This window comes from Nerophis lumbriciformis, linkage group LG10 (assembly GCF_033978685.3).
Source record: "Nerophis lumbriciformis linkage group LG10, RoL_Nlum_v2.1, whole genome shotgun sequence".
NCBI classification, from domain to species: domain Eukaryota; kingdom Metazoa; phylum Chordata; class Actinopteri; order Syngnathiformes; family Syngnathidae; genus Nerophis; species Nerophis lumbriciformis.
This window is the reverse complement of record NC_084557.2, coordinates 52,513,743-52,534,335: the sequence shown is the minus strand read 5'-3', so window position 1 is coordinate 52,534,335 and position 20,593 is coordinate 52,513,743. Positions and strand designations below refer to the sequence as shown.

Here is a 20,593-nt window from a genome sequence, read left to right as displayed (position 1 = left end):
TGACTATGAGAAACCTTGGAGAGGACCGCATATGTGGGTAACCCCCCCCCCCCTCTAGGGGAGACCGAAAGCAATGGATGTCGAGTGGGTCTGACATAATATTGTGAGAGTCCAGTCCATAGTGGATCCAACATAATAGTAAGAGTCCAGTCCATAGTGGGGCCAGCAGGACACCATCCCGAGCGGAGACGGGTCAGCAGCACAGAGATGTTCCCAGCCGATGCACAGGCGAGCGGTCCACCCCGGGTCCCGACTCTGGACAGCCAGCACTTCATCCATGGCCACCGGACCTGTGCCTCCACCCCCTCCACAAGGAATAGGGGAGCAGAGGAGAAAAGAAAAGAAACGGCAGATCAACTGGTCTAACAGGGGGGCTATTTAAAGGCTAGAGTATACAAATGAGTTTTAAGATGGGACTTAAATGCTTCTACTGAGGTAGCATCTCTAATTGTTACCGGGAGGGCATTCCATAGTACTGGAGCCCCAATAGAAAACGCTCTATAGCCCGCAGACTTTTTTTGGGCTCTGGGAATCACTAATAAGCCGGAGTTCTTTGAACGCAGATTTCTTGCCGGGACATATGGTACAATGCAATCGACAAGATAGGACGGAGCTAGACCGTGTAGTATTTTATACGTAAGTAGTAAAACCTTAAAGTCACATCTTAAGTGCACAGGAAGCCAGTGCAGGTGAGCCAGTATAGGCGTAATATGATCAAACTTTCTTGTTCTTGTCAAAAGTCTAGCAGCCGCATTTTGTACCAATTGTAGTCTTTTAATGCTAGACATAGGGAGACCCCAAAATAATACGTTACAGTAGTCGAGACGAGACGTAACGAACGCATGAATAATGATCTCAGTGAAATAGAACGAATTTTAGCGATATTAGGGAGATGAAAGAAGGCCGTTTTAGTAACACTCTTAATGTGTGACTCAAAGGAGAGAGTTGGGTCGAAAATAATACCCAGATTCTTTACTGAGTCGCCTTGTGTAATTGTTTGGTTGTCAAATGTTAAGGTGGTATTATTAAATAAATGTCGGTGTTTAGCAGGACCGATAATCAGCATTTCCGTTTTCTTGGCGTTGAGTTGCAAGAAGTTAGCGGACATCCATTGTTTAATTTCATTAAGACACGCCTCCAGCTGACTACAATCCGGCGTGTTGGTCAGCTTTAGGGGCATGTAGAGTTGGCTGTCATCAGCATAGCAATGAAAGCTAACACCGTATTTGCGTATGATGTCGCCTAGCGGCAGCATGTAAATCCTAAAGAGTGCAGGGCCAAGAACCGAACCCTGAGGAACTCCGCACGTTACCTTAACATAGTCCGAGGTCACATTATTATGGGAGACGCATTGCATCCTGTCAGTAAGATAAGAGTTAAACCACGACAAAGCTAAGTCTGACATACCAATACGTGTTTTGATACGCTCTAATAAAATATTATGATGGACGCTATGGAAGCTAAGATCAAGAAGCAGCAACATAGATGACGCATCAGAATCCATCGTTAGCAGTAGATCATTAGTCATTTTTGCGAGGGCTGTCTCCGTAGAGTGATTTGCCCTGAAACCGGATTGAAAAGGTTCACAGAGATTGTTAGACACTAAGTGTTCATTTAGCTGCTGTGCGACAATTTTTTCGAGGATTTTCGAAATAAAGGGAAGGTGGGACACCGGTCGGTAGTTTACCATGAGGTCAGGATCAAGGTTAGGTCTTTTGAGCAGAGGATGAATAACCGCTTTCTTGAATGCTGGGGGAACAGTGCCAGAGGAAAGTGATAAGTTTATAATATTTAGCACTGATGGACCTAATAATACAAAAAGCTCCTCTACTTAAAGTTAAAGTTAAAGTGCCATTATGTTGCAGTTATTTAAAATAGTTTTGTCAATTTGTTCTGGCCTGAAATAAATTGGCCCTTTGAAACATATCTTTGTCTTTGTGTGTTGTATGTAGAGCACATTGCTTAGCAGAGTTGAGTGATGCAAATGCATGTCAAGTTGATCAACACATTGTATTATTGTCCAGTGCAATAACAGTACTGAAATGAAGGCTAAAAGGGCATTAATGGGAGCTTTAAAAAAAAAAAAGGGGGAAAAAAGAAGTAACTAAAGAGTTACTTTTCACAGTTTCACAGTAACGCATTACTTTTTGGTGTAAGTAACTGAGTTACTTTTGAAATAAAGTAACTAGTAACTGTAACTAGTTACTGGTTTTCAGTAACTAACCCAACACTGTGACTTTTTGACCAAATTGTGGAAGCACACAGTAACACTGAATGGATCTTCTCCCCAGGTGCACATGTCCTACATATATCCTAGGGACTACACTCGCCTCACACACATGGAGGAAGAGAACAGCTGCTTCTACCCAGAGAACCCCAGCTACATGAAACTGTGAGTAAACATTCAGATAGAGACAAATGAGTATAGTCAATACAAGTAATAAGTACATCAAAGATTTGAAAACTTTTTTACACATTTGGATTTCATTCCAAATGTTTGGGTAGCTAGACTTGAAGTTGAAGCCATCACATACCTGCCAACTACTCCGGTTTTCCCGTAATTAGTACGGTTTTCATCAACCTATTCCGGGTTACGGTTGCAGTGATAAAAAATACGGTTTTTCATTAATTTAAAAAAAAATATTTTTTTTTAAGTTTTATTCACGAAATCGCGTAACAACAATGACAATCGACACTGCTTCCCGTAACTTCCTATCGAGCCATTCCGAATGCCATGCGCGAGGCTATTTATAGCACCGCTGCCAAGCACGAGGCACCAGTTGTATGGCGTCACATTAGTGCCAAAAATCCGAGCGCATAAAAACTGTTATCGCGCGCTGATTCTCCACTTCGTGCGCGCGCGCGACACCATTTTGCGCGCGCGTGGTGCCTTTAAGCGCGCGCGCGGTGCCTTTCTGTGCGCTCTCTGTGTACTCCTGGCATCTCTCCTCGCGCTGTCATGTTTCTTTTTGGCACTTTGGGGGCGGGTATGCTTAGACGGCCCCTCCTTTCTGATTGGTCAGGCGAAAAACGCTGAAAAATGCTCAGAGCCAATCAGAAGTATAGCAGGGCGGGTCATCGTCAATATGTATCAAGATTTACGGAGGAAGAAGTGGATAAAAAAAATGTCGCGCGCTGATGAAGGTTATTTCATACCACATAAACACAATACAGGGTAATACAAAATGTGAGCCAAATAAATAATAAGACAACAAACACCATAATCACATCTTTCAGCCAGAACTGGTCCACCAGCAATAACATTATTTTATATTTTCACTTCTTCTTGAACATTTTTTTTCTAATTTATGGAATTTCTTTTGATTCAGCCATAAAATGAATGAAATAATCTTTGAATTTTGTTTTTAAAATGCTAAAAATAGCTATTAATTATGTATTCTGAAACAGTTTAAAATAATCAGAGAACTGACTAACACTGACCCTACACAACTGCCGTATTTTCCGCACTATTAGCCGCACCTAAAAACCACAAATTTACTCAAAAGCTGACAGTGCGGCTTATAACCCGGTGCGCTTTATATATGGATTAATATTAAGATTCATTTTCATAAAGTTTCGGTCTCGCAACTACGGTAAACAGCCGCCATCTTTTTTCCCCGTAGAAGAGGAAGTGCTTCTTCTTCTACGGTAAGCAACCGCCAAGGTAAGCACCCGCCCCCATAGAAGAAGAAGCGCGCGGGTATTACGTTTCATTTCCTTTGTGTGTTTACATCTGTAAAGACCACAAAATGGCTCCTACTAAGCGACACACTGTGGTTCTAGCTTGCCATGCTAATGGCCAGAAACTTCCACCCATGGTGATATTCAAAAGGAAGACCTTGCCAAAAGAGAACTTTCCAGCCGGCGTCATCATCAAAAGCTAACTCGAAGGGATGGATGGATGAAGAAAAGATGAGCGAGTGGTTAAGGGAAGTTTACGCGAAGAGGCCGGGTGGCTTTTTTCACGCAGCTCCGTCCATGTTGATATACGACTCCATGCGCGCCCACATCACAGATGGTGTCAAAAAACAAGTGAAGCACACAAATACAACACTCGCCGTCATTCCGGGTGGATTAACCAAAGAACTCCAACCGCTCGATATTGGTGTCAACAAGGCATTTAAAGCATGACTGCGAACGGCGTGGGAACAATGATCGACCGAAGGCGAACACACCTTTACTAAGACAGGGAGACAGCGCCGGACGACATACGCCAACATCTGCCAGTGGATCGTAAATGCCTGGGCGGATATTTCGGTCTCAACTGTGGTCCGAGCTTTCCGGAAGGCAGGATTCACGGAACTGCTGGAAAAACAACAGCGACACTGACTCTGATGACTTCGACGAGACGGAGCTGGCCATTTTGGATCCCGTAGTATTCGCCCAACTTTTTAATTCGGACACCGTAGGAGAAGAATTCGAGGGATTTATGAATGAAGAATAACTTCAGAAAGTGAGTGTTATGTTTATTTTGTGTGTTGTGACATTAACGTTCGAGCAACATTAAGTTATTGCTATTGCTCTGCACTATTTTGAATTTTACTATGTTTGTGATTGCACATTTGCACATTACCGTACATTTTGGGAGTGAACAGAGTTGTTAGAACGCTGGTTTTTAATATATTATTAAAGTTTAACTGACCTATCTGACTGTTTTTTTGACATTCCCTTTAGCGCAGTTAGATGCGGCTTACAACACGGGGCGGCTTATAGGTGGACAAAGTTTTGAAATATGCCGTTCATTGAAGGCGCGGCTTATAACACGGGGCGGCTTATGGTGCGGAAAATACGGTATGTTGCACAATTAAGTCTTTTTTTTTTTTTAAAGCGAAAGAGGTAATTTCAACAGGTACAGCATCCTATGTCATATCTACATGTAATAAGATTTGTAACAAGGCAAACCGTTTGTAAATTGGTGGAAAATCGAGCAAGTTATGGTAATTTAATTAGTACATGTACCATTGACATCAATGTAATGATTGAGGCTAGATGTCCGAAGTAAGATGGCTACAACGTTGCTACACTGGAGAATGATTGGTCATATGAAAAATGCTCACAGCCAATCAGAAAGAAGGGGCCGTCTAAGCATACCCGCCCCCAAAGTGCCAAAAAGAAACATGACAGCGCGAGGAGAGATGCCGGTAGTACACAGAGAGCGCGCAGAAAGGCGTCGCGCGCGCGCAGAAAGGCACCACGCGCACGCAAAATGGTGTCGCGCGCGCGCACGAAGTGGAGAATCAGCGCGCGATAACAGTTTTTATGCGCTCGGATTTTTGGCACTAATGTGACGCCATACAGTTGCCATTGTTTCCAAACGAGCGAACGATCATGGAATCAGCCGGAGAAAAATCGCAAACGAGTCTTAAACCGAAAAGAAAACTGCAGTCATTCCGTGAAGAATATTCAAAAGCCTATCCGGGAATAATTATCCGTTCCAAAAAGGGTGAAAACTACGCGAATTGCACCTTGTGCAGACAAGATTTTTCGATCGGACACGGAGGAATTAGCGATGTAAAAGACCACGTTGGGACAAAAAAACACAAGTCTAATGCCGTTGCTAGCGATACAAGTGGAAAACTTTCAACGTTTTTCGTCGCCCAAACAGTGATGGTTTTAGCAACATTTTAACCTGTCTGAATGCTAATAATCATTTTGCGTCGACTTTGTCCTGGACCTACCGGGGCCTGCGGCCCCTGGACCCTGACTACTAGGTTTTTCTGATTTCAAAAGTTGGCAGGTATGCCATCATTATGTGTGAAGTCAGAAAATCTTGTGAAACTTCTGCTAAGTGGGCGTCTAAAGGGGCTCTGCAAGTATGTTTTTTGGTGTCATGGCAGCACATAAAGGTAGCAATGATGATTCACCATAACACCAAAAATGGATCCTACTTCTGCAAAAAAAGGGTCTGGCTGCTCAGTACAACATTAGCAGTACACTGCAAAAACTGAAATCTAAGTAAGATGAAATATGTCAAATAAGGGTGATATTTGCTTATTTTCTGTCTGATAAGATCATTCTTCTCACTAAGCAGATTTTATGTTAGAGTGTTTTACTTGTTTTAAGTGTTTTGGTCCTAAATGATGTCAGTAAGATATTACAGCTTGTTGCTGAGATTTGATGACCTATATTGAGTAAAACATGCTTGAAACTAGAATATCAAGTGTTGCAAAGCTGTGTCATCAACACTCACAAGTATAAAACTACTTTTTCAAAGTAAAAATGTCTTATTTCAAGCATGAAATAAAAAAATCATGACTTTGACACAATTGTGTCTCATAATTAAAACAACTGTTTTATTTTCAATGAAACAATAGAAAACACGTACTCATATAGTAGTACAGTTGGCAGAGTACAGTAAACTGACAGTTAATATTTAAACATGTGACATTTCTAACAATTTTGAACAGAAATAGTTCATGCACATTCAGATGAATTCTTCAAAATTACAATTAAAAAAACATTGGCCGGGGGCCGGGCTGTATATATGTGCACTAATTGACTGAAAGAGCACGCACTTGGCGCGATGATGTCATGTTATCCATGGAAAAATGCATTTTTCGACAATATGATTTGCCTGAGCGGCTAGGAGACCCCGAGAGTAACAAGCGCTTGCCTTGTTGCCTTTCCATTAAGAACAATACATTAGTTTTTAGTATAAGTTTGCTGGTTTCAAGAAATGTAATGCCGAGCGCATATCATTATGTCAAGATAATGGCACTAGCATTTACTTCATTTAAGAATATTTTTCAACATATTGAGCAAAAAGGTCTCTTTTTTTTCTACCAAGAAAAGTGCACTTGTTATTAGTGAGAATATACTTATTTTAAGCTATTTTTAGGTTCATTGAGGTTAGCTAATTTTACTTGTTTTGGAAAGTCTTGACAAGCCGAATTTTCTTGTTCTTGTCATGTCTGTGTAATCATGTTTTGTTTTAAGTCATGTTTTGTTTAGTTTCTGGCTTTTCACTCCCTTGTCTTGTTTGCATGATTACCCATTAGTTTCACCTGTTCCACGTTTGGACTCATTGTGCACTCTTGATTGTCACCATAGCAACCCATTAGTTTTCACCTGTCACGTCACGCACCTGTTTCGTTTTGAGTCACGCACCTGCTTTCACTAATCATGTCCATAGTATTTAAGTTCATTCTTTTCAGTTTGTCGTTCTGACGACCTCACCACATTTATGCTCTGTCCATGCCTGGCACTTCTTCCCATGTCCATTCTTCATGCAACTATTTTTGTCCAAGCCAAGTAAGTTTTTGTTCCATGTTTATAGTCTTTTTGTTTTTCATAGTTTGTTCTCCGCCACTTTGCGTGCTTTTCATTTGTACTTTTTTGCTATAGTCTTTTGGTTTCATAGTTTATTCTCCGCCACTGTGCGCGCTTTCATTTATTCCTTTTTTTTGATAATAATAAATAAATCATGTACCTTCATTCCCGTCTCGCCCGAGCCAACTTTCCGTTGCATCCTGGAAAAGCACACACCCAAGATCAAGTCTTGACAGTTCTATTGGCAGATAATTTTACTTAGTTCAAATAAAATATCCCTAAATTTGGAAAAAAAAATTCTTTGTTTTTGAACACTGACTTTTTGCAGTTAGTTGAATATTATTTTCTTAAACAAATGGATTTTTCTAAGCAAATGCTTCTCAAAGAGTGAGGTCTGCTTTATTTTTGTTTTATTGTATTTATTCATCTTAACATATACATTCAACTGTCCCTGTGGGGCAAATCAAGGCGTGTAGAGCAGCAGATATTGTAAAGCAGCAAATGTCACATAGTTTAAACTTTTAGCTGCTTTAAACACCAACTATGAGAACAGAAACGGCACAAAAATATTGAATAAACTACACATGAACTAAAGCTAATGTTAAGATGCTTAAAGACCAGCAAAATAAAAAAAAACAATAATAAAAGATAAAATAAGAAATAAGTAAAAATACTATGTTCTCAATACTTATATGACAAATGCTACTTAATATGAATTAAATCAGTTTTTATTATTTCCTACCTATATAGAAAACCCAAAAGCAGTGAAGTTGTCACGTTGTGTAAATGGTAAATAAAAAGAGAATACAACAAATCCTTTTCAACTTATATTCAATTGAATAGACTGCAAAGACAAGATACTTAACGTTCACACTGAGAAACTTCTTTTTTTTTTGCAAATAATCATGAACTTAAAATTTAATGGCAGCAACACATTGCAAAAAAATGCATTTTTACCAGTGTGTTACATGGCCTTTCCTTTTAACAACACTCAGTAAAGGTTTGGGAACTGAGGAGACACATTTTTGAAGTGGAATTCTTTCCCATTCTTGCTTGATGTACAGCTTAAGTTGTTCAACAGTCTCCCTTCTCATATTTTAGCCTTCATACATTTTCAATGGGAGACAGGTCTGGACTACAGGCAGGCCAGTCTAGTACCCGCACTCTTTTACTACGAAGCCACGCTGTTGTAACACGTGGCTTGGCATTGTCTTGCTGAAATAAAATTTGCGTTGCTTCAAAACCTGTATGTACCTTTCAGCATTAGTGTTTGGTTTTGGAATTGGATTGCATTATTATTATTATTTTTATTTTTCAACTTTTTTTATTGGCATTTTCAAATAGACAGAAAAAAGTGCAAGTCAAAACAGTACAATTTTAAAGTCAGTAAATGATTCACACCCTTTCCCTTAAACCCCAAACCACCCACCCACCCTCCCACCCCGCTCAGGTCCCACTAACGAGGGACAAATGGCACAATTATGTAACAAGTAAGACGACAAAGACAGACACATTCTCACACACACACACGAGGCCAGAGACAGACAGACATACAGGTAAAAGCCAGTAAATTAGAATATTTTGAAAAACTTGATTTATTTCAGTAATTGCATTCAAAAGGTGTAACTTGTACATTATATTTATTCATTGCACACAGACTGATGCATTCAAATGTTTATTTCATTTAATTTTGATGATTTGAAGTGGCAACAAATGAAAATCCAAAATTCCGTGTGTCACAAAATTAGAATATTACTAAAGGCTAATACAAAAAAGGGATTTTTAGAAATGTTGGCCAACTGAAAAGTATGAAAATGAAAAATATGAGCATGTACAATACTCAATACTTGGTTGGAGCTCCTTTTGCCTCAATTACTGCGTTAATGCGGCGTGGCATGGAGTCGATGAGTTTCTGGCACTGCTCAGGTGTTATGAGAGCCCAGGTTGCTCTGATAGTGGCCTTCAACTCTTCTGCGTTTTTGGGTCTGGCATTCTGCATCTTCCTTCTCACAATACCCCACAGATTTTCTATGGGGCTAAGGTCAGGGGAGTTGGCGGGCCAATTTAGAACAGAAATACCATGGTCCGTAAACCAGGCACGGGTAGATTTTGCGCTGTGTGCAGGCGCCAAGTCCTGTTGGAACTTGAAATCTCCATCTCCATAGAGCAGGTCAGCAGCAGGAAGCATGAAGTGCTCTAAAACTTGCTGGTAGACGGCTGCGTTGACCCTGGATCTCAGGAAACAGAGTGGACCGACACCAGCAGATGACATGGCACCCCAAACCATCACTGATGGTGGAAACTTTACACTAGACTTCAGGCAACGTGGATCCTGTGCCTCTCCTGTCTTCCTCCAGACTCTGGGACCTCGATTTCCAAAGGAAATGCAAAATTTGCTTTCGTCAGAAAACATGACTTTGGACCACTCAGCAGCAGTCCAGCTCTTTTTTTCCTTAGCCCAGGTGAGACGCTTTTCGTGCTGTTTCTTGGTCAACAGTGGCTTGACACGAGGTATGCGGCAGTTGAAACCCATGTCTTTCAAGCGTCTCTTGGTGGTGGATCTTGAAGCACTGACTCCAGCAGCTGTCCACTCCTTCTGAATCTCCCCCACATTTTTGAATGGGTTTTTTTTCACAATCTTGACCAGGGCGCGGTGATCCCTATCGCTTGTACACTTTTTCTGACCACAGTTTTTCCTTCCCTTTGCCTCTCCATTAATGTGTTTGGACACAGAGCTCTGAGAACAGCCAGCCTCTTCAGCAATAACCTTTTGTGTCTTTCCCTCCTTGTGCAATGTGTCGATGGTTGCCTTTTGGACAGCTGTCAAATCTGAAGTCTTCCCCATGTTTGTGTAGGCTTCAGAACTGGACTGAGAGACCATTTGCAGGTGTTTTGAGTTAATCAGCTGATTAGTTTGTGGCACCAGGTGTCTTCAAAATTTAACCCTTACACAATATTCTAATTTTGTGACACACGGAATTTTGGATTTTCATTTGTTGCCACTTCAAATCATCAAAATTAAATGAAATAAACATTTGAATGCATCAGTCTGTGTGCAATGAATAAATATAATGTACAAGTTACACCTTTTGAATGCAATTACTGAAATAAATCAAGTTTTTCAAAATATTCTAATTTACTGGCTTTTACCTGTATATATATAATAATAATAATAAAATAAATAATAATAATAATAATAATAATATATAATAAAATAAAAAATAGAATAAAATAATACTAATAAATAAAAGGGAGATTATTCCTCATCTGCGTCTGGGCATAGGTCAGGAGAGTTGACATACAGCAAAAAAGGGCTCCATGAGCTTTCAAATGCTTGAACCGAGCCTTTTAGCGAAAACCTAAGTTTTTCCAGTTTTAGATTGTAGAGAACCTCTCTAATCCAACGGCCGCGTGATGGGGGGCGAGCCAGCTTCCAATTAAACAAGATCAATCGCCTGGCCTTGGATTGCATTATTATGGTATTGTTGTGTATTGTTTTGTTGGATTGATTAATACAAATAAAAAAAATAAAAATGATTTCCTCTTGCAGGTTTGGTTTCTCAAGGTACATGAGACTGGACCTACCTGATGCATTTGAGAAGGACACAGCCAGCGGTACATTTCTGTTTGTTTTTTTTATGCCAAGTCGGCGTTTCCATCCAAGTTTACACATCTTTGTTTCAGATTACAGCTTCCAAAGGAGGAAGTCGGCGCTGGACGACGACGTTTTTGGCAATGACGCGTATCCAAGAGACAAAGCGGCTCGTCGGAGGGACAACAATCCGTTCTTGGACTACGGCGACGATTACGACGATTACGTCTCCAAACGAAGGCGCAAACTTTTCTCTTTGGGCCAAGCCGGCGACGCCTTGGAGCGCTCAGCGAAAGTTGGCGTGGAGAGCACGACGGGCGGAGACGTTGCCCAGCCTCGCCACTTGGCCACCTCCGAAGTGTACGGGCAAGAGAGACCACCACGTGTGAAAGCCAAGGGGCCGGGTAAAGAAGTAGTGCAACCAAAAGGAAAGCTAAAATCAGCTAAGAGAGTAAAGCCTCAACAAGTCAATCCACTCGTTGAAAGGCAGAAGCCGGAAACAGAGAAAAACTACAAAAAAGGGTCTGATAAAATGAATGAAAGCCACATTGGGACAGTTACAAAGACCAAAGAAGTGGTCGGTGAAAGGCTCGATCGCACTACAGTTAGCCAGCAGCTCTTCCAACAAGCAAACAACAAGGCCTCCTTATTGGCAGCCAAGCCGAGGGACACGGACCGCAGACGGAACCTCATGGACAAAGAGCTGGAGATGAACATGCATCTACTGCAGGACGTAGAGGACAACATTCGCAGAGCTAAAGTCTTGGCTGCAGACCAGAAGTGGTCAGGTCTGGATGTCAAGGGAGGGCGAGTGGAAGCGGAACTTCACGACCAGGACCAACGCAGGAGAGAGATGGAGGTGGACGCTCTATGGGGACCAGGGGGAGACTTGGAAGGGTTCGACGACGATGACGTCACCCCGGCGCCGGTGTTTGACGCCGAGGTCGACTGGAGCCAGACCTTCCAGGTCAATAGGGGTGGAAAGGGGTGGAAAGTTTCCGGTAAATTTCCGGAAAGTTTCCGTAAATTCACCTCGGGAAGTTTGAAAATATTGACCATTTTTTGATTACCGTACTTTTCGGATTATAAATCGCAGTTATCGATTTATACTCTGGAGCGACTTATGTGTGAAATTATTAACACATTTTTCGGAGTATAAGTCGCTCCGGAGTATAAGTCGCACCAGCTGAAAATGCATAATAAAGAAGGAAAAAAACATATATAAGTCGCACTGGAGTATAAGTCGCATTTTTTGGGGGAAATGTATTTGATAAAAGCCAACAGCAAGAATAGACATTTGAAAGGCAATTTAAAATAAATGAAGAATAGTGAACAACAGGCTGAATAAGTGTACGTTATATGAGGCATAAATAACCAACTGGTATGTTAACGTAACATATTATGGTAAGAGTCATTCAAATAACTATAACATATAGAACATGCTATACAATCTGTCACTCCTAATCGCTAAATCCCATGAAATCTTATACGTCTAGTCTCTTACGTGAATGAGATCAATAATATTATAATGTGTTCATCATTTCACACATAAGTCGCTCCTGAGTATAAGTCGCACCCCCGGCCAAACTATGAAAAAAACTGCCACTTATAGTCCGAAAAATACGGTAGTTGCCAAGGAGATGAATATAAAACACTTTGCGGGAGGACCTTCTTGATGTTACCGCTTCATGCGACGCAATCGCCTCTCTATCAGTGCGACTTATATATGTTTTTTTTCCTTCTTTAGTATGCATTTTCGGCCGGTGCGATTTATAGAGGTGGTTCCTCTCTTTAAGAAGGGGAACCGGAGGGTGTGCTCTAACTATCGTGGGATCACACTCCTCAGCCTTCCCGGTAAGGTCTATTCAGGTGTGCTGGAGAGGAGGCTACGCCGGATAGTCCAACCTCGGATTCAGGAGGAACAGTGTGGTTTTCGTCCTGGTCGTGGAACTGTGGACCAGCTCTATACTCTCGGCAGGGTCCTTGAGGGTGCATGGGAGTTTGCCCAACCAGTCTACATGTGTTTTGTGGACTTGGAGAAGGCATTCGACCGTGTCCCTCGGGAAGTCCTGTGGGGAGTGCTCAGAGAGTATGGGGTATCGGACTGTCTGATTTTGGCGGTCCGCTCCCTGTATGATCAGTGTCAGAGCTTGGTCCGCATTGCCGGCAGTAAGTCGGACACGTTTCCAGTGAGGGTTGGACTCCGCCAAGGCTGCCCTTTGTCACACATTCTGTTCATAACTTTTATGGACAGAATTTCTAGGCGCAGTCAAGGCGTTGAGGGGATCTGGTTTGGTGGCTGCAGGATTAGGTCACTGCTTTTTGCAGATGATGTGGTCCTGATGGCTTCATCTGGCCAGGATCTTCAGCTCTCGCTGGATCGGTTCGCAGCCGAGTGTGAAGCGACTGGGATGAGAATCAGCACCTCCAAGTCCGAGTCCATGGTTCTCGCCCGGAAAAGGGTGGAATGCCATCTTCGGGTTGGGGAGGAGATCTTGCCCCAAGTGGAGGAGTTCAAGTACCTCGGAGTCTTGTTCACGAGTGAGGGAAGAGTGGATCGTGAGATCGACAGGCGGATCGGTGCGGCGTCTTCAGTAATGCGGACGCTGTATCGATCCGTTGTGGTGAAGAAGGAGCTGAGCCGGAAGGCAAAGCTCTCAATTTACCGGTCGATCTACGTTCCCATCCTCACCTATGGTCATGAGCTTTGGGTTATGACCGAAAGGACAAGATCACGGGTACAAGCGGCCGAAATGAGTTTCCTCCGCCGGGTGGCGGGTCTCTCCCTTAGAGATAGGGTGAGAAGCTCTGTCATCCGGGGGGAGCTCAAAGTAAAGCCGCTGCTCCTCCACATGGAGAGGAGCCAGATGAGGTGGTTCGGACATCTGGTCAGGATGCCACCCGATCGCCTCCCTAGGGAGGTGTTTAGGGCACGTCCGACCGGTAGGAGGCCACGGGGAAGACCCAGGACACGTTGGGAAGACTATGTCTCCCGGCTGTCCTGGGAACGCCTCGGGATCCCCCGGGAGGAGCTGGACGAAGTGGCTGGGGAGAGGGAAGCAGACTTCCCTGCTTAGGCTGCTGCCCCCGCGACCCGACCTCGGATAAGCGGAAGAAGATGGATGGATGGATGGATTTATACTACGGTGCGATTTATACTCCGGAGCAAATTATAATCTGAAAAATACGGTATTCAAAGTTGGACACAGTCCATGGGAATATATGGGAATGAATGGGGAATTACAATAATGATATATTATTGAACACTTGTCTATATGCTGCTGCATCTTTGTGGCATTTTTGACGTAGCTCTTTGCACAGTATTTGCAAATTATACACCGCCTTTCCGCCTACATTGGTTGATGTAAAATGTCTCCACCATACTTGCCAACCTTGAGACCTCCGAATTCAGGAGATGGGGGGGGGGGGTTGGTGGTAGCGGGATTGTATTTTGTAGTGTCCCGAAAGAGTTAGTGCTGCATGGGCTTCTGGGTATTTGTTCTGTTGTGTTTATGTTGTGTTACGGTGCGGATGTTCTCCCGAAATGTGTTTGTCATTCTTGTTTGGTGTGGGTTCACAGTGTGGCGCATATTTGTAACAGTGTTAAAGTTGTTTATACGTCCACCCTCAGTGTGACCTGTATGGCTGTTGATCAAGTATGCATTGCATTCACTAATGTGTGTGTAAAGGCCGCATACAGGTAAAAGCCAGTAAATTAGAATATTTTGAAAAACTTGATTTATTTCAGTAATTGCATTCAAAAGGTGTAACTTGTACATTATATTTATTCATTGCACACAGACTGATGCATTCAAATGTTTATTTCATTTAATTTTGATGATTTGAAGTGGCAACAAATGAAAATCCAAAATTCCGTGTGTCACAAAATTAGAATATTACTTAAGGCTAATACAAAAAAGGGATATTTAGAAATGTTGGCCAACTGAAAAGTATGAAAATGAAAAATATGAGCAGGAAGCATGAAGTGCTCTAAAACTTGCTGGTAGACGGCTGCGTTGACCCTGGATCTCAGGAAACAGAGTGGACCGACACCAGCAGATGACATGGCACCCCAAACCATCACCCAACCATGCAAATTTTGCATTTCCTTTGGAAATCGAGGTCCCAGAGTCTGGAGGAAGACAGGAGAGGCACAGGATCCACGTTGCCTGAAGTCTAGTGTAAAGTTTCCACCATCAGTGATGGTTTGGGGTGCCATGTCATCTGCTGGTGTCGGTCCACTCTGTTTCCTGAGATCCAAGGTCAACGCAGCCGTCTACCAGCAAGTTTTAGAGCACTTCATGCTTCCTGCTGCTGACCTGCTCTATGGAGATGGAGATTTCAAGTTCCAACAGGACTTGGCGCCTGCACACAGCGTAAAATCTACCTGTGCCTGGTTTACGGACCATGGTATTTCTGTTCTAAATTGGCCCGCCAACTCCCCTGACCTTAGCCCCATAGAAAATCTGTGGGGTATTGTGAAAAGGAAGATGCAGAATGCCAGACCCAAAAACGCAGAAGAGTTGAAGGCCACTATCAGAGCAACCTGGGCTCTCATAACACCTGAGCAGTGCCAGAAACTCATCGACTCCATGCCACGCCGCATTAACGCAGTAATTGAGGCAAAAGGAGCTCCAACCAAGTATTGAGTATTGGACATGCTCATATTTTTCATTTTCATACTTTTCAGTTGGCCAACATTTCTAAAAATCCCTTTTTTGTATTAGCCTTAAGTAATATTCTAATTTTGTGACACACGGAATTTTGGATTTTCATTTGTTGCCACTTCAAATCATCAAAATTAAATGAAATAAACATTTGAATGCATCAGTCTGTGTGCAATGAATAAATATAATGTACAAGTTACACCTTTTGAATGCAATTACTGAAATAAATCAAGTTTTTCAAAATATTCTAATTTACTGGCTTTTACCTGTATATTATGTGACTGGGCCGGCACGCCCAGTCACATAATATACAGGTCGGACGAAAAGCGGACGTGACGACAGGTTGTAGAGGACGCTAAAGGCACCAATATAGTTGTCCGGGTGGAAATCGGGAGAAATTCGGGAGAATGGTTGCCCCGGGAGATTTTCGGGAGGGGCACTGAAATTCGTGAATCTCCCGGGAGGGTTGGCAAGTATGGTCTCCACACATCAGATGGTGTACGTGACATTATTCTCTTTGTATTTATTTATTCTTGTAAAACACTAATGCAATGCCAAAGAGTCAGCTCAACAATTGGAGTAGTCTTTAAAAATATCTTACTGATGGACAAATTAATAGAAATAGGCTAGATCAGGGGTCGGCAACCCAAAACGTTGAAAGAGCCATATTGGACCAAAAATACAAAAACAAATCTGTCTGGAGCCGCAAAAAATTAAAAGCCATATTACATACAGATAGTGTGTCATGAGATATAAATTGAATTAAGATGACTTAAAGGAAACTAAATGAGCTCAAATATAGCTACAAATGAGGCATAATGATGCAATATGTACATATAGCTAGCCTAAATAGCATGTTAGCATCGATTAGCTTGCAGTCATGCAGTGACCAAATATGCCTGATTAGCACTCCACACAAGTCAATAGCATCAACAAAACTCACCTTTGTGGATTCATGCACAACGTTTAAAGCTTTGTGGACAAAATGAGACAGAAAAAGAAGTGGCATAAAACACGTCCTAGAAAGTCGGAGAAGGTTATACATGTAAACAAACTACGGTGAGTTCAAGAACCGCCAAAATTAGTAGGACAAAACGGCGCTCGCCAAATACTCGAATCAGTGGAGCATGTTTAATATAAACAGTGTGCTTTATAACAATTAGGGAGGTTTGTGTCATGTTTGTCCTCCTACAGAAACCACATTAAAACAAAAAATATATATTTTCCCCCTCATCTTTTTCCATTTTACATACATTTTTGAAAAAGCTCCAGAGAGCCACTAGGGCGGCGCTGAAGAGGGTTGCCGACCCCTGGGCTAGATGAATAAATGAACAGTCAATCAGCATGCTAAATCAAACTATAAGCTACATTCTTGTATGACAACAGAATGGCTAGCAGAACAGAAGGCAGAGGAAACTACACCTTTTCATTTACTATTTGCTCGTTGAACTCACAAAAAAAGGTCAATTCAGATCGCTAACATTATTAGCATAAATGAATGGGATTTAACATAGAGAAAACTAGCATCGCGGCTAACGGAGAAGTATTTTGGGTTCATTATGAGACTGTGGTGGTACATAAACCTAGCTAGTGTAGTGTCGTAGTGCCGTGGCAGGCTCCTCCGCGGGAGTGCGGAGGTAGAGGTAGTACCAGGTGTCCCTGTCAGGACTTGATCTTGGGAGTTTGCTTTTCCGGGATGCAACGGAAAGTTGGCACGGGCGAGACGGGAATGAAGGTACATGATTTATTGAAACACTAGAACTACAAAAAAGGATCAAACCAAAGTGCGCACAGTGGCGGAAACTATGAACAATTAAACAAAACATAAACTGTGGCTTGATAAACAAAAACTTACTTGGCATGGAACCGGCATGAAAAAAGAGCAGCAAGGATCATAAGGGTGTGCAGAAGCATATATGGGGTGAGGTCGTCAGGCCGAACAACAGAAAATGAATGAACTTAAATACTATGGACATGATTAGTGAAAGCAGGTGCGTGACTCAAAACGTGAAACAGGTGCGTGACGTGACAGGTGAAAACTAATGGTTGCTATGGTGACCAGACAAGGGAGTGAAAAGACAGAAACTAAACAAAACATGACTTAAAACCAAACATGATAATACAGACATGACAGTCCCCTGTACCAGCTAGTCGAAGGGCGTGGGACGTCCGTACCACGACCTTGAAGGGACCATTCCACCTGGGCTCCGTACACTTGCGTTTGATGACCTTGATCTTGACCCTCTCAGTGGACGGAAGGGGGTCTGGCAAAGTGGTGACTTTCGAGAAATGCTAGTTTCCTTCCCTGAGAGTGACGACATTGACATAAATTCCATCCGTTTATCTCCCATGTAACTATGCTTTTAATTTTTACTAGCTTGCTCAAAGAGGGGCGTATTTTAGAAGTGTTGTACTAGTGATAAAGATCTTTTTAGAAGATCTGAAGGGGGAATTGTCGGAGGCAGATATTTACATATATCCGAATTTAAGTTGTACTTCTTCCATTTCTTTGTCATATTTGAAAACAGCTCGTGGTTTCCATTTCTTCTCTTGATGCTCTGTCAGCAAGCAAACTGTGTGTGTTAACCTTGAGTTCTTTGGAATGTATTATGGCTAGGGAGACGTGCTTGTGTTATGGCTAGGGAGGGGGAAGGAAAGAGAGGTTTTTGGCGTTGGGAAGACAGACCATTTTTGGGGGGCGCAATAGAATGTTCTAGGGTTAGACTGGTCTCAATCAAAATGTATATTGGCAAAGCTTTGAGAATATACAACAAAATACCTATTCTGTCTCTGGTGGTTTTTCAACTCAGCTTTAAGTGTCGGAAAGAACTTGGGAGCGAATTGTGACTTGAATTCCCTGGGAGGAACAACTGGTCCAAAACGCAACACTATTTAGAGATATTGGCACCAAAATCCTGTAACAAGTGCAGGAACAGCTAGCTAGCTTGAGTGGAAGTCTGCTGGAGTAGTCTACAGTCATACAGTAACAAGCTATTACACTTAAATACCATAGATCAATTATATTTACCCCATCAACACTTACCAGTCCTTGGGCTCAAATACTAGTGTGGCCTCAATAGCCCTGCTGTAGTGTGTAGCATGCTGGGAATTATCTGTGCATGTGATGGAAGAATGCACTGCACATGTGATGGAGGAATGCACAGTGGAGGGTTGAAATTCAACTGAATTTGCATTAAATCAGTTAGTTTTAGCTAATAATCATGCTGCAAGATCTAGCATGTTACATTCAATGTTTATTCCCATTAATTCCCATGGAAAGTTTCCAACTTTGAATATTCCCGTAATTTTGCAACCCTACAGGTCAACCACTTGGACCTGCAGGCCATGCGCTCCGACTGGATCGATCTGCACTGCAACATCTCGGGAAACCTGCTGCTCCACTCCAGCGACGCTCTGCCCGTAGTCCAGGCTTTTATGGAGCAGCTCAACGCTAAGCATGAGAAGTAAGCATCTTTCTGCCTTCGTGGCTCCACTCCTGAGCCGCTGCTGCACGCTGAGGGAAGACTATTTGGAAAAACAAACACGCCTCATGGTGGCGCTATTCTTCACATTTGAGCCCATAAGTCCAACCAACTTGAAATTTCTCACACGTCTTAATGCACATTAAAAGCACTCACTGTAACTTTAGGGTGTTTGGGTGAATAACCATGGAATTTGGTACTCGTCCTGAGAGGACTGACAAACACATCTCTTTAGAATTTCTGCAGATTTGCAAAAAACAAAACAAAACATGGGTTAAATTATTTGAGTTAAATTAATTCAAATAATACATTATTTATTATTATTTTATTATGATGAATTAGCACAGCTTTAACAATTTTAAAACTAATTAGCAACTAATTGGACATAAGTTTAACTATGGCCTTTAATATAATAATACATAATTTAGTAAAATTAATTCAAATACTACATTATTTATTATTTTATTATGATAAATTTAACAATTTTAAAACTAATTGGACATAAGTTTAATTATGGCCTTAGATATAATGATACATTATTGAGTTAAATTATTTCAAATAATAAATTAGTTGTTATTATTTTATTATAATAAATTAAACAGCTTTAACAATTTTAAAACTAATTGGACATACGTTTAACTATGGCCTTTAATATAATAATACATAATTTAGTAAAATTAATTCAAATACTACATTATTATTTTATTATGATAAATTAAACAATTTTAACAATTTTTTAACTAATTGGACATAAGTTTAATTATGGCCTTAAATATAATGATACGTTATTTAGTTCAAATAATTCAAATAATACATTATTTATTATTATTTTATTATGATCAATTAAACAATTTTAACATTTTAAAACCTTGAATATAATAATACATTATTTAGTTAAATTAATTCAAATAATAACTTATTTATTATTATTTTGTTCTGATAAATTGAACAATTTTACCAATTTTAAAACTAATTAGCAACTAATTGGACATAAGTTTAATCATGGCCTTAAATGTAATGATACATTATTTAGTTAAAATAATTCAAATAATACATTATTTATTATTATTTTATTATGATCAATTAAACAATTTTAACATTTTAAAACGAATTAGCAACTAATTGGACATAAGTGTAATTATGACCTTAAATATAATAATACATTATTTAGTTAAATTAATTCAAATAATAACTGATTCATTATTATTTTATTATGATAAATTAAACAATTTTAACAATTTTAAAACTAAATGGACATAAGTTTAATTATGGCCTTAAATATAATGATACATTATTGAGTTAAATTATTTCAAATAATACATTATTATTTTATTATGATGAATTAAATAATTTTAACATTTTAAAATTAATTTGCATCTATCAATCAATCAATCAATCAATGTTTATTTATATAGCCCTAAATCACAAGTGTCTCAAAGGGCTGCACAAGCCACAACGACATCCTCGGTACAAAGCCCACATAAGGGCAAGGAAAAACTCACCCCAGTGGGACGTCGATGTGAATGACTATGAGAAACCTTGGAGAGGACCGCATATGTGGGTAACCCCCCCCCCCCCCCTCT

At 41.0% G+C, this 20,593-nt stretch overlaps 1 protein-coding gene across 1 annotated transcript in view; it reads left to right on the top strand.

The window, feature by feature from the left end:
• b4galnt3b (beta-1,4-N-acetyl-galactosaminyl transferase 3b) overlaps positions 1 to 20,593 on the top strand; it is a 161,396-nt gene that overhangs the window by 120,619 nt on the left and 20,184 nt on the right. Inside the window, exons 12-15 of the mRNA XM_061969424.1 lie at positions 2,292 to 2,392; positions 10,820 to 10,884; positions 10,954 to 11,828; positions 18,850 to 18,992. Coding sequence (XP_061825408.1) covers positions 2,292 to 2,392; positions 10,820 to 10,884; positions 10,954 to 11,828; positions 18,850 to 18,992 — 1,184 coding nt within the window. The remainder of the gene's footprint in view (positions 1 to 2,291; positions 2,393 to 10,819; positions 10,885 to 10,953; positions 11,829 to 18,849; positions 18,993 to 20,593) is intronic.